At 32.0% G+C, this 16,038-nt stretch overlaps 1 protein-coding gene across 4 annotated transcripts in view; it reads right to left on the bottom strand.

Annotated features, from left to right (window-relative positions):
* The window catches only part of LOC126747538 (beta-1-syntrophin), a 95,626-nt gene that overhangs the window by 28,397 nt on the left and 51,191 nt on the right, over positions 1–16,038 (bottom strand). For all 4 annotated transcript variants that reach the window (XM_050456260.1, XM_050456259.1, XM_050456257.1 and 1 more), the window contains one exon: positions 7,590–7,792. In XM_050456260.1, coding sequence (XP_050312217.1) covers positions 7,590–7,792 — 203 coding nt within the window. The remainder of the gene's footprint in view (positions 1–7,589; positions 7,793–16,038) is intronic.

Here is a 16,038-nt window from a genome sequence, read left to right as displayed (position 1 = left end):
AAAAATCCGGCATCTGCCAAAACAGATAAAACCTCTAATTATATTGGCCTCTAATAACTCTGAAACCCTAGAACGCACAATCTCACGCTCAATGGGAGCTAAACGATCGGGTTGTACCTAAGCTATACCTAAGCTTACCTAGCTAAAGTACGTTGGACAAAATTCAACGTCAGTATAATTTAAATTTACTTTATTTCTTTTTCGAAAATAAAAACATTTTTTTACGAGTCAAAACTAAACCCTGTTACTAAAACAAACACTGATGTTTTGGCTTATTAAATCTCTGCCCAATATAACGTCAAAAGAAACGTACTCATCAGGGACTACACATAAAACCAGTTCAAGAAAAATATCTTGAATTTCATCTAATATTATAAATTGTAAATTCCACAATATAGCATTCCCGCTCAAACCATTTAGAGATACAGTCTCTATATTTTCTATTTGACAAAACTGAAACACTATGTTTGATCAAAGATCAGTCAGATCCTGAATCAAGAAGAAAAGGAACAATCTTACTATTTTTGGCTTTCATTTGTCCTTGCGGCAATACCTGCACCTCAATCAAGTTGACCCACCTTTATTCATATCGAGGTTTGCTAGTAGAAGCTTGCTTCTCTTTATCAGGACAACTGGTTGCAATATGCCCTGGTTTTCCACAAGTAAAACACGTAACAGACTTTACGATCATGCTATCGTGCACTACTCGCCTATTCACAGATTACAGATCACTAGCCACATTCATTTTGCACTGATAAGCCTTATGTCCAATTTTGCCACAAACACGACACTTGCTCAGAAATGATGATTGTTCCTTCTTGTCTGGCTGAGTAAGGGCACGACGCTTCGAACTAATATGATGATCAGTTGGAAATAGCGCTGGCCGCTTACCTGTAGAGCCTTATGTCCCTTAATGCAACGCAAAAACTCTTTAGATCTTTTGGTATGTCCGCCTGCATTTGCTTACCAACCGATTCAGGTCTGTGTGCCACAACATGACATGCAAACAATGTTGCTAAGGCCTCTTCGTTTTCACAAGACTTTATTAAGTGCATTGCTAGGCGTAAAACGTGCAGTCTTTCGTCCAAAAGCGTTGTATTGCTAGGAACACTTTGACGTCCAAAAACTGCTTCCTCGAACATGTCAACTGGTTTTGAAAATGTCGATAAAAATTCGAATATCTGCCCAAGTTTTACCTAAAGGTCTAGAACGAATAAGCCAATCCGCGGTACCTTCTTTTAACACACATGATAAACTAGTCACCAGCCTAATGCCAGATAACATTTAATTGCATTTTAACAAACAGCACCAGCCTTCCGGATCTGCAATTTTTGATTTTACTCTGCATTTCAATCATTTTTCTAAGTAGCAACTTCACTTGACTACTTGGAATATTTGTCTGCGTTTTAGGCTGATTCGTCAGGATATTTTCAGCCAATTGTGGACTGGTTAATCCCACTTCTGATGTCGGAGAGTCAGTATTATTATTTTCGGCGGACATGTTCGTTATAAGTAAAACTCGTAATTCATGAAAACACATACTTAATCACGTCAGTATAAAGTTCCGTCGCGAATAAAATAAAAGAACTAGTGATCCGAAGCCAGTCTATCAATCATCAGTTCTCTCAAAAGACTGCCTTTTCTTTTCCTTTATGCTTCTCCAAGCATTCATTCCCGGCTTCGTTCCACTCTCTCGATATCTCTTAAAAGATATTGAGTCATGTCCTCTATTTTATTTCTAAATAAACTTCAAAAAATCAACATGAACCCAGACTCATAAAAATAATTAATGGACGGCCGTACCGCCGATCGGTGACAGTAACTTAATACCAAGGCTATTACTAATCAAAACAAATCCTTATCTTAATATTCTTAGAAAAATACGTATAGCCGACATATCTAATTTAAAATGATGTCTGAAAATAAAATATAGTTTCGACTAATTTCATCGTATTTCAAATTTCTACAAGTAACATACACACTTGGAGACCAAATCAAGTTTGAAAAAATAACAGATAACCCCGGACTATTACCACTTAAATTAGGCCAAGCAAAAATTAAAGAATACACACATATTATTATACATTACTACGACCTTAACCCCTTAATAACAGAAGTCAACAAACTTCAAACAAAGGTAGCCAATGTAACCAATACCCTAAATAATAACACGGGACATAAATCAGAAACAGCTGACTATTTAAAAATATTAACGATAATACACGGCCACGACGAAACAAAATTAAAAGAAATAGTACCACACCCACGCAGAACCCCGCGAGGACTTATTAGTGGTATATGTTCAATATTTAAAAGCATCACGAGTAACTTCGCTCTGACGCTAACGACGCCTCCGATAGAGAATGTTACGAAAAAGTAATTACAGACTTACAAGAAAATCAGAAAACGCCAGGTTTAAACATTCAAAAAGAAAATTCAATTTTAAAACACAACAATTCAACAGATAAATCGCAATACGAGACTATTAGATGGATATTTGCATCAAGTTGAACTAGCAGTACAAACATCAAATTTCTTACAAAGTTCAAATTACATTAAACATGTTTCAAATAAAATAATTAATTTATATGAAATAATCGATTCGATTTTACAGGATATCGAAAATGCCTTCCAAGTTAAGAATTTTACATCCTAGCATAATTAAGACTGATGACTTATTTAGTGAATTGAAACGAATTCAAAAGTTAATTGGTGTAAAGCATATGCCTTTAGAAATGACATTAGAAAACACCTTATTATATGAATAAATAATAAAACTAGCCAGCTTTATCCTAAATATTAAAATTACATTTCTTCTTCGTCTTCCAATAACTAATCAAAAAGATTTTAATTATTTTCACCTTTACCCTCTACCAGTTTATAAGCAGAGCATATTTAAGATCATAATGCTCGGAATCAACAATTATCAACCTATATTGTTTCCTGACCTTAAACACCCTAATTTTACCCACACTTAACCTTAGCGCATACATCAACGACATCAAACTAGATGACCTAAACACTGCGTAGCCAGATTCTCCACAATCAACTGATGCTGTTGTCCTTCCATAAAGCAATACGCTACCCCAGTCTTTGGACAAACTTTATATACCTGACATTAGTAGCTGGTACTAGCTACTTTGCGTATAAGAAGCTCAGACCGAAAGCTGCCCTTTCTAATAGAGAAGGTACCGCAGCAGGACATTTACCCGAAGATGACATTATCCAACTATTTTGCCAGACCGTGTAGTTGAATCTGAAGAGGGAGGAGTTACATACCCTTTTCACTCTATAATATTGTTATTGTTAAGTTCATTTTAGCTGTATAAGCAATTTCATTTACTTTTTTCCGCTTTCGCTTTTAGTTTACCATTTCAGTCAGAGCTAAGTCATTGTTTTAAACATACCATATTATATACGTATTATTATTATTTTACTCGCATTGTAGCTATTAACGAAATAAAAGTTTTTTTAAAAACATGAATGTAGTATCAAATTTTAATTCATGTAATACCATTATTCTGTATAGCTTTATTTATCTCTAAAATTTCTAGTAAATCTAGTTTATTACTTTAATGGCAGAAATGTCAATAATTGGTGTCTAAAAGAGAATCGAAGTTATGGTTATTAAGATGTATGTGTCTATTATAATATTATTGATCTCAAACTAAAATTTTTGGTGGGTGACATAAAAAATACAGACAAAATTATAAAATTTTAAAATATTTACTGAGTTATTTAACACATACACAAATTCTAAACAATAACAAACAATTCTTGAATGGTACATTACACGACATCTAGTGAACAGTTAAATTTATAACAAAATTGAACAATATAAGATTAGCAGATTTCTACTCAGTACTGGGAGCGAGTGAGAGAGAACCATCGGACTGTAGTGCTATAGGGTGTAAATAAATAAACAAATAAATGTGTCAATAAGTCAAATCAAATCAAATGTTAGTGTTACTGTTAAGATCCAAGGAATTAAAGAAAGTGTTGCTCTCAAATTGAGTTTGCTCATTAATGCAAGTGTAAACCGGTGATTTGATGGCTTTATTTATTTCCAGGATTTCCGAAAGATCCAACCTTAACCCCTTCTGACAAACGTGGAGCACCTCGGTATCCGCCTCGGGCACGAACCCGTGCCCGGTCTCAATAATATGATGGGCGAAAGGAGAAGAGGTATTGGTTATAAATCGGTTTATATTCTTTTCAATGAGTTTACTATGTTCTCTGACTCTCGTCCCGATTCTCCTTCCGCTTTGTCCAATGTAGACACATTGCAGTCAGGATGAGAACATTTTAGTCTGTAAACACCAGATCTGTGTGTGACGGGAATTTTATCTTTGGTGTTGACTAGAGATTTAGACAATGTCTTTGTTTGTTCTCTTATCGACAGTGTACTGAAGCAAAACTTCTTTCATGTTGATAATAAATTATATTGTCAAAAGTCTGGTCTTGCAATGGGTTCTAACTGGTCACCTTTTCTGGCAGAAGTGTTTATGTTTTTTATTGAGAGAGAAATCTCAGATTGCGAGATATATAAAAAAACATATAAAATGTTGATATAGGTACATCGATGACATATTTACAGTTTTTACTGATTTCACCGAGGACTTACTGGAATTTCAGGCATTTCTAAGCTCTATGCAATCTTTCTGTTCATTTCACTCAAACAGGAACAATCAGGCAATCGTGCCAGTATTTCCCAAATTTATATTGATAATCCATGTCATTTAGTGCAGGTACAACAATTTTTTTTCCCAGTTTATTGGATCTTCTTACCAACAAAACACGGATGTTGCAATGTGTTCAAGCTTATCTCCTCAGCTGACAGAGGTTTTTATGTCTAATTTGGAATACAAAATTAAGAACAGCTCTCCTTCTCACCATATTTTCTTTATCAAAAGATACGTGGATGATGTTTTTGCCATTTTCCAAGGGGATAAAGGTAAGTTGCATACTTTTATAACCTTTTTAAATGCATTACACCCTTCAATAACGTTCACTTTCGAAATAGAGGAAAATAAATCATTACGATATTTTATATTTTCGATATATCGTAAACTCACAAGTACTGACAGCACCATCCCTTATAATTCCAACCACCCCTATAGCCACAAACTTGCATCTTTTCATTGGTTTTTTTTAGACATTTCTCAGTCCCCCTGGAAAAACAGAATTCATCTCTGAATCTAAAAAAGTTAAAGATAATTAAAAGTTCAAGTTGCAAATAACAACAATTTTAATAACTGTGCCGTTTTTTTATATTGGCCAAACAGGTAGAAAATTCTGCACTCATGTTACGGAACATTGTAAAGAAATTGCAAAAGCTAGAAATACCCTTTAAATATAAAATCCAATTTCGCTAGAAAGATTTACAACATAATAACTATAACTTCGATCCTCTTTTAAACACCAATTATTTACATTTCTATCATAAATGTAATAAACTAGATTTACTAGAAATTTTAGGGATAAGTAAAGCTATACAGAATAATGGTATGACATTTGTTAACGATCAAATAAATCATTATAATTTCATTATTAAAATCATTTTAATTATGTTGTTTTAAGTTTTAGTAAACCCAAGTGTTGTCCTATTCATATATGTATTTTAATGTAAGTTTAATGCCTTTACCGTCCATTTATTTATTAATCAATTAAGCATTTTATCATTATTGTAGATGTCATTTTTGTTTATTTTTATTCGTTTTAACCATTTAACCTTATTCAGATAAGGTTAAATGGTTAAAACTAGAGGTATATATTTGACATAACCCCTTAATCGTGTAAGTAATTTTAATACCTTTCATAATTTAACACCTTAAAACTTAGTTTCAATCTATATCTTATAATTTCCCTTTGTCCTTTTATAGTATCCTTGATGATGATCATGTTCTCTGTCTGAAACATGTAGAATTGAAGGTTTTTAAATAAATTTAGTGGGGGATGACCGGGTTACTTTCAGTTACCCTTGAACTTGAACTATTAACTGCAATTCAAGAATGGACTACTTCAACTTTAACATGATTTTGAAATCGTTAGTAGCAGTGATTTTAGAAAGTCATGATTCTTTCTTCATTGGTACGACATGGAATTTTAGGTCTATTTCACGTTTGCCACTAGTTGCGTTTTATCATTTTCATTCTGGGGTGTATGCTGGAGAGCGAAAATAATAGATCTTCGAAGCCTCTGTGCTTTCAATTCGGCTAATTCGACATCACTGAGCACCTTGCGGGTTGGGATAGAGCGGATTTGGTTTGCTAATTATTGCAATTGCAGTTACTTTTGTTGGTGGTTTGAATTAAAAAAGTCTTGCAACTTGGTGCAATAAAGTGTCATGTCACTTTCTCTTTTTGTTACACGGTAGTATCCTCTCATGTACTAAGTGCTTAATATTAAGGACTCTACTTCAGCGCATACGGTTACCTTCTGCACGTCTGGGTTGTCTCGCAAGGATTGCTTTTACTGGCGGACAGCCTAAGCTTTCCTCCGAGGGTGGTTCATCCATGATTGCAGGCCTTGTGGTTCCGTTACGCGGAAATAAGTTCGGTTCATAACAAAAAGAGGCATTATAAGCTGCCTCTTTTTGTTGTGTGTCCTGTAGTAAATATATTTACACACCTCTAGTTAGAGAGTTGGAGGTTTTGCTATATTTTCTGCATGAAAATTTGTCACTCTCAGAAACAAAACGAGTTTTTGCTTGCTAAAACGTTTTTTTCCCACCCCTTAGTACGTTTCGGTAAGTTTTTAATTACTAATTTTGTTTTCCCGTTTTTTGGTTTTGGGGCTATATAAGGCAATTGATGTAGTTGCGTTACTTAATTCTGTTGCTACTAACTAAAATTTCCAATTATATTTTTTTTTTCAAATATTTAAGTAATTGTTCTTTTTAAGCCTGTTAAGACTATAAAAAGCACAATAAAAGATTTTTTCGTTCTTTCGTAGCCCTAAAAGTAGTAATAAAAAAACTAGTAAGATCATGCTATTTAAACCTTTATCGAACTATCATCAGAGAAAATCCTCTCCAAAAAAGTTTGTGATTTTTTGTCCCTATTTAATGAGTTTGATTTACAAGATAAGTAAGCATATGCAAATTTGTATTATTATTCCTATTTAAAACCTAAAAATTTTAAATTAGCTTAATTATAGTGGATATTATTTTTTTAAAGTAAATTGGTTGTGTTTTTTTTAATAGTTAAGATCATAGTCGATTAAATGTGATATTTCTAATAATATAACATAATCATGAGTAATCGCATATTAAATGAAAATCTTAAAGTTTTAAGTAATTGGTAATAATTTTCAAATAATTATATTAGTAGTAGATAAACTATATTAAGAAAAAGTTGACAAGAATTTTAAAAAACCAGTTAAAATTAAGTATGAAAAATATGCCACTTTGTGTAATCCTGTTTAGTCAGTCCTACAAGCCTACAAATAGTCAGATCGTGACTTCAACGCTTGTATCGCTATTTAAACTGAACATTTTAAAATCCTTTCTATGTAAAATTTTTTGTTTAAATTTAAAGGTTTTTAGTTAAGCAAGTTAATATTTTTAATAATAAAGTTTTATCACTTACTTCAGATCTAGGTTTTCTCAGTAACCATCCTATATATCTTAGGTCAGGTATAGCTCTAGAGGCCTCGTGCAAAGCTGATGTTGTAAGCAAAGAAAGCGCCGAGTGAAGAGTGTTAAACCAAGCGATGGCATCAGCACTATCTGGGGCTCTAAGTACACAACTATGGACAGCATCAGGAGAATGTAATTCTAGAGTTCTACTTTCTAAAAAAAAAACAACAAAACAATTAAAAACGAGGAAATTATAATGCAACAATAATCATTACTACATTTTCTTTATCGATTGATTAGCTTAAAGTTATGCTTTAACTTCCAACCCTTCCAAAAATTTACATATTGTTTGAAACAACAATACAATACAATACAAACGATAGAAGAAAAATAGGAGAACATTTATTATATATAGAAAGTAAAGTTTTTCGTGCAAACAATAAATTGTAAAATTCAAAGTCAAAATATAGATGACCATTTAAAATTAATTTTAACAACACCTTAACGTATGCACCAGCAAGTACAAAATAGGGTCTATCAAAGTCATTTTCAACCCTTAGAAAAAAGTAAAATAGTGCCATTATGTAATTTACTAGCTCAGACTAAACATTAGATTCCTGCGATAAATGACTGCCCTACATATGCAAGATTTTGTGTAATGAAACTTTTTGGAAAACAATTTTGTGTAACTCGAAATACAAAAACTAATAAAATAGTTAAGAGTGTCTATTTATAGTTATTCTGCTCCTGTCTGGATTGTTTGAAAAACGACCGAATTTTCTTTCTTGATTACTGAAAAGTAAATAACGCCACTATCAAAAATAAGTATTCTTTGCCCAGAAAAGAGGAAATCTTAGATCATGTTGTTAAATGTACTTAAGCACTAAATACACTTTACCATTTTCTATATTTTACATTGAAAATATTTTATCACCTTGCTCAAGGGTTTTATCAAATTGAAATCAGCAATAATTCTATAGAAAACACCAACCTCACAGTTCTTAAAGTTCAGTTCTTCAGAATATTTGTCAAAAGAACTTGTCACCTTATAAGACATTCAGTGCCAAAATCTCCCAAAGTGATAAAATCATTCTTAGAAACAGATCACGCTTTTGTGAGGTTATCAAAGGTCAAAGAACCCAATTCCCGCCTAGGACGTTGAAAATTGAAATTAGAGGAGTTTTTAAAATCGGATATAAAACACGCAAAGAAAACTTTGACGCCGATGCGCACTCCCGTATCGACATAAACCTGCTTGGAATAAACGAGTCAATAACTAATACCGGGAAAATAAAACTGATTAAAACCATAATTTAATAAAATTATCTTACAATATAGTCTTACATGGTATTATATAGTCCCTATAATGGGTTTTTTAAATTCAACTAAGTTATGCATGTTCTACGGTATGTTACAATTTATTTCTCTGGCTCCGGCACTTGCACCACCAGGTGACAGCGAGTCACGGGTACTCAACCCGCCACCTTATGCCATCCTTGTGTTTATTTTATATTATGCTAAGTAATTAATCTGTATTTATAAATATAACCCATTTTTACATTTTCAATTAGAATTAGATTTAGACTCAATCAAGTTAGTTTGTAATGTTCTCAATAAATTTGTTTTTTTTTGAAGCAAATACCGTGAGTTTTCATTTAACTAACGCAGTCGGTAGTTCGGCCTTTCTAATAGGACAAAAATCGCCGTTTTGGGTCAGTTTCTACGGTTTGAAGACTGCTACATCCCTGGAAGCTTGGAGGAAATTGCAGAACCCTTCAAAGGACAAAAAATCGCCTGAAGCACCTGCAGTGCATCTGAGTGACCACCATCACTGTGCCGCACTGGATAATTTGAGAACACCTAGATTTAAGTCCTGGGAATGCAAAAATCGATTCCTTTAGGAAAAATTAGGCTATAAGGGATACCAGATGGAAATTTTGGCAAGAACTTTACTCTAAATGAACGTTTTCCTTTTATAATTTTTTTTTTAATCCTTTGGTAATATTTGCATTTGTTTTCGAGTATTTAATATCAGGTACTTTTTATTTTATTGCATTTTATAATTTTATTGCCAATATATTTCATAAAAGAGCCAAGACATAAAATTTCTTTTTATACCCACTTTCTTCTCAATTTCACAAAGTTTTATTTCAATTTTGTAAACCTACGGTAGTTTTATTTAATTTATGTATGAGCATGAAGTAAGAGAACATACACTCAAAGATTTTATACATTTTTTACGAAGTACTTCACACGAAGAAATAGTTCCTTTACCTTTAATTACTTACTGTAGACAAAAAGAAAATGAGTTCGACATTAGTACGCTTAGATACCAAGCCGATAATATCCCTACTTTCGATGAGAATCCAAGATAATTAAATAGATTCATCACAGCTTGTGAACATCTTTTAACAAATTTTCAGGATGCTAATCATATAAACAATCCCATTAATTTAGCTCTTTTCGACAAAATTTTAATGAAATTAAGAGGCCGTGCAGCCAATCTCATTTGTTCTAATTCCGATCTTAATTCATGAAATCTAATTGAACATGCAATTTTAACAGCTTTTTACGCAGACACGAAAATCTTGCTCAATCTGGTATAAGAGTACAAGATGCCCTATCACTTTTATTTTCGAAACTGAACACTAGAAACTGTACAACTGTAGCTTATGAAAACGAACGTAGAATAAAAATTGCACATTATGAATATTTTGATTCTAAAACTTTTTAAATGGTTTACCATATCAAATTCAACTTGTTGTTAGGCTTCGGAACCCTGACACCTTAGAAAAAGCAATTTCTTTAGTAGTAGAAGAAAACCTTCTCTATTTTTCCCATGGTAAAAATGTTCAACAAAATCAGTTTAAACCTCCATTGTTACTACCCCGTCTTCCAAATCTTCAAAATATTTTTAGGAATTATATCAACCCTCCACAGAGTTATCTACATAGTTGTAACATACCATCAACTTCTAATTTTTCTCATAGAAATGCTCCACAAGCAGCCTCTTTACCCCAAAGTGCTTTTAGACCACAGCAAAATTTTCCAACAATCAAAATGTACCCCCCGACTTTTCCTCAAGGCGCTGTTAATGTAGGTAACTATTTTTAAAATAGACCTCCATACTACAAACTTTTTAGAAGCAATAATAAATAGTTCTAATTTTAGACAATCTTTACCACTCCCACCCCCAAATAGAGCAAATAATTTTAACCCCCGAGCTAGTTCAATTATTAGAAGAAATCTCAGGTTGATTTCTTCTAACCCATGGACACAAATTCTGGAAACACTGCTATCCATAATAATTTGGAATATCCATACTCCGACCCTGAACACTCCGAATATAATTATTATGCTGCTAATAATTATGATCAGTTTAATGACTCCTATTATAATAAATCTTTATAATTATACCGATTTTGACTATAACAGCGAATTCTTGTCGCCATCAGCAGACAATGCCTTCGCAGAAACACAATTTGTTTAACGTCATAGTCGATCACCTCATACTTCCAATGAACCTAGTTATAAGCCTGATCAGCAAAATTTTCAGGAAAGCAGAGACAACAACCCCATGATGTAATATATGTTAACAGCATTAGATCAGATTTACCGTACGTGTACATCCCAAAAATTAGAGCCCATTTTTTCAATCGACACCGGTAGTTCAAGGAGTTTAATGAGTACGCAACTTATATTATATGCGAATTATTATATTATTTCGCATAAAATTTTTAATATTCAGACGACACACGCCAATTCCTTTCATAACGAAGTTGATCATATACCTATTTTTAATATATTTAATGCACAAGGTTCTTATAAATTTTATTTGTTTAGTTTTTACAAAAAATATGATGGGCTAATTGGTACTGACCATTCAACTGACCTTTGGACACAAAATGCTATCCTTAATCCATCCCTATAATTTTAGAAAACACCAAACAAAAACCATTAAAGGATAGACTAATATATATATATTTTCAAGCAAGCTAAAATCTTATCGTCGAGACAATATGGATTTTTAGATGGAAGAGGTACCACCGATGCTATAGAGTAACTTACCTCAGAGATCGCCAAAGGCCTTGACGATCATGAAAATTTGATAATGGTTTTCATCGACCTTGCTAAGTCTTTCGACACTGTGTCTCATCAAAAGCTCCTTAATGTTCTTAAACATTATGGAGTGAGAGGCATTGTGTTGGAAATTGTTGAAAGTTATCCTCAAGCAAGCAATACACTTAAGTAAATAACAACTTAAGTTCCCCAGAAATAATTAAAATCGTTCCTTAAGGGAATATATCAGCACTTATTCTTTTCATTACCTATAATAATTCATTACTTGAACTAATTTTAGCTGCTTGCAGTATTTTCAGTTTATAGGGATAAAACTTTAAGTATCTTTCTGATTGATTCATGCCAGTACATTTGAATATATTACATATATTCTATATTGTATTTATTATATATTGAATATTTGATTCCTTTTGAACATTTAATTAAATAATACAAAAAAATGTCAAAAATGTGGTTTCCTTGATAAACAGAGAAGAATTTTCTAAAAACGTGATTTTCAATAATATTATTGGAAAGCATTTTTCAAGAGCTTCAAGATGATGTATTATTTGACCATGTATCTTTCGATTTAAGATTTTAGGGGTGTATCTCAGCCTGTCATGACGTCATTTCTTTTTTTTGAGCCACCCCATATATTTTATTTCCACGTAAAAGAACCCTAAACCCTATTAAAATCGACGGGTTTAAGTATTTTTTCCAGAAACGGTCCATTTCATTTTTATTGCATTTATCCGATACTTTACGGATGCACTGTATACATACATATTCCATGCACTGGCTATGAGAGGGAGAAAGAAAGAAAATGTAACTCTCTCTCTTTTTATCTCCACTAACTCATATCTCTTAACTACCGTTCGCCTCGTTCGATAACTCACTTTTCGTAACGCAGCTTGCTCCCTAACTCAAGCGTGCGTAAAGAAGTGTTACTTCAATAATATTGATACACCAAGTTTTTACAACCACCAATTTATTTCTTTAACACCAAATTCATAAAATTGATGTTAAAATAATGATCGTCCGCCACGCAATATACGGTCTCCTCTTCTTCTCAGGCCAGACTGTCAGCCGTCGCCCTTGTTCTCTTGTCGCGCTAGTTAAATGACAACTCCCGGTATTTGCTTTAAAAAAACAAATTTATTGAGAATGTTACAAACTCACTTACAAACTAACTTAATTGAGGAAGAAGTCCATTCTGAAGTGGAGTCAATATAATATTGAAAAGTTAGTAGGAGAAGTCTTTTCCCCTACTGACTTTTCAATAACTTGATTGAGTCTAAGTATAATTCTAATTGAAAATGTACAAATTAGTTATACAAGTTTATAAATACAGATTGTTAATGTATATATTCTATATTGTATTTATTATATATTGAATATTTGATTCCTTTTGAACATTTAATTAAATAATACAAAAAAATGTCAAAAATGTGGTTTCCTTGATAAACAGAGAAGAATTTTCTAAAAACGTGATTTTCAATAATATTATTGGAAAGCATTTTTCAAGAGCTTCAAGATGATGTATTATTTGACCATGTATCTTTCGATTTAAGATTTTAGGGGTGTATCTCAGCCTGTCCAGAGGGGTCACCCTGTATACATTTTCCATTATAATGGTTGGTTTTTCTTATGGGCGCCGTATTGCAATTTAAAAATTTTAAACAGCCGTTTAAATGACCTTTTTGACAGTGTATTTCCAACATTCTTGTAATTCCAACACATAATTTTGGTAATAGCTCCGTGAGTGAAAGAGAGATAGGTATATAATATTATAGAGGTGACCCTAAATCCTCATTCGAAATACAAGATACCTCATTAAAAAGGTAATGAAAAGGGCTATTCAAAACAGCAAATGGTCAATATAGCGCCGACAACAAAAAACAAAGTTGATGATGACTCTCTAAAGACAGAACATCGTATTTTACATTTAAAGGTATCATCGTATAAGCGGGAAAAAGTGGTTTCAATATGTTTTTTCAATAAAAACCACCATTTTTTAACGCAGAAACAGAAAAGAACGCATTTCTTACAAAGAATACGGTTCAAATGAATAATGGTTACATAAGTAATTTTGAACGAAATACCTATCTAAATTAAATGTTGGTATTTTGGTTTTTTAGTTGTTGTCGTTGTTACTGTTAGTGTCAAAAAGTGAATGTGTTTTGGTGCAACTATTTGAAGGATTTTTACATTTGCAAGTGGTGTTTATTTTTTTTTGAGAGACGAAAGCAGTGTCATCCTGCCTTTTATTAGTAAATATTCTTTATTACCTACTGTTATTGTACGAAATATGAGAAAATTAACCGAACATAAAGGAATCGAAATCTTGTGCATCATTGGTTAAGGCGATATATCGCGTACTCAAAAGGAAGTGGTTCAGTTGTTAAATGCAACTCATCCTGAACTTAATTTAAGACAAAACATGCCACATCAACCCTGTTTAATAAATCCAACCTTGTCCTGCCGTGAATTTTTTTCAGGATCTGATAATTTAGCAATTACGATGCAAAATAGACCTCCACTACTAAACCCTTTATATCAAATAACATATTGAGACAACCTTTAGTATCCCCAAATAGATGAAATTGTTTTAATCCTTAAAAAAATTCCATAATAAAGAGAGTAGAAAATAAAGGATACAATTTCTGGCAATACTATTATATATAATAATCTAGAATCAATTTTTATATATAATTATAAAAAGTTGAAAATAAATACAGTATATTTATAAATAATTAATAAATAATAACCCGAATATTCACAGCAAAATAGTTATTACTAATCTAATATGATACCCATTATGATTTCAATGATCCCTATGCTGACAACGATTGTTTATTGTCGCAAGAAGACAACGCTTTTTACTCTCTCCCAGAAACCTATTATAATAATCTCACGAGTGACCGACGTCAGAATGCTAGTAAATTTAATAAACCCGATAAGCAACATTTTCAAAAGGTCAAAGGCAACGTTTCTCTAACATAATATATCTGAACAGTATTATATCAGATATTCCTTATGTTCCTTTCAACTCTTACTGCCGAATATGATAGGAAAGTCTATATATTTCAACTTAAAATATATATTTTTTGTAAATAGGTTATTAAAAGAAAAGCTTAAAACTTTAAAATAGATATATAGTTAAGTGTAAAGACATATTCTACTGTGACAAGTTTTTATTAACATTTACTAACAAAATCCAACATAAAATAAATTTGTTGGATGAAACTCCGTGTTTTCCAATTCATAGGAAAACAGTTAAAGAATAAATTTCCAACATGTTAGAACAAGAAATTATCAGAGATTCAGTTTCGTCATGGTCTCGTCCTATATAGATTGCCCAAAAAAACTTGATGCATCTGGTAAACGTAAATAGAGAGTTGTCATCGTCTTTAGTCGATTAAATAAGCGTACAGTATGAAATAAATATCCCCTATCCAATATAGCTCATATTCTAGAAAAATTAGGTAAAGTCAATATTTAACCACTTTAGATTTGGCGAACGGTTTCCACTAAATTGAGATGGATTCACGTGACGAATAGATTCACACATGATCGATTATGAAATAATTTATTAAAAAAAAAATCAGAATACTAATGCTGATGATCTTTCCACAATTCAAATGAACGTATTAGAAAACTAAAGTATTATAAATAATCCAAGAGAATCTAACCATGATAAAATGGATTCTATTAAACTTTTTACGAAATTAGCCTGCGAAATACCTGACACAACGCATCTTGACCACGCTAATTTATTAAACCCACAGGAAAGAAATTCATCCTTCACCACCCTTGATTTAAAAAACTGCTACGATACATCTGAAATGGAAAAAAACTCATTAATAAGAAATTCCAAATTAAAAATTCTTGATGACGTCATATTAGTTCCAGCTAGATACTTACCAAACAATACGAATTTGATATATACGGATAATATTTCAAAAACCCTAGCAACGTTGCACATTCATACAACGATCTCGATAATTAAAGCAATAAAATAAAAATTATAGATGACATCGTAAATAGTAAACCTAATTAAATTCTAATCTCTAGACATTCACCTAAGTCTCCTAAATTCACCTAAAGTCAGAAATATAGTTAAATAAAACATGTTAGTTTAAAGAACTATTTTAATAAAATACCAACAGGAAGGTAAATGTAACCATAGAGGAATAAATAAAACTGAACGCCTTAAAAAAAACTATTACGGGCCCTTAATAAAAAACGATTACTAATTATATAAATATGAAACATGCAAAATATTCTACGACTAAACCGTATGTTTCTCTCGTTTTTACAAAAAACAATTAAGAAGCCTTTTCAACTCATTTATATCAATGTTTTTAAGTTTTGAAATCAAGACGTTTTAATTTTAATCT

Source organism: Anthonomus grandis, chromosome 19 (assembly GCF_022605725.1).
Source record: "Anthonomus grandis grandis chromosome 19, icAntGran1.3, whole genome shotgun sequence".
Classification (NCBI taxonomy): Eukaryota; Metazoa; Arthropoda; class Insecta; order Coleoptera; family Curculionidae; genus Anthonomus; species Anthonomus grandis.
This window is presented reverse-complemented; position numbering and strand designations above follow the sequence as displayed.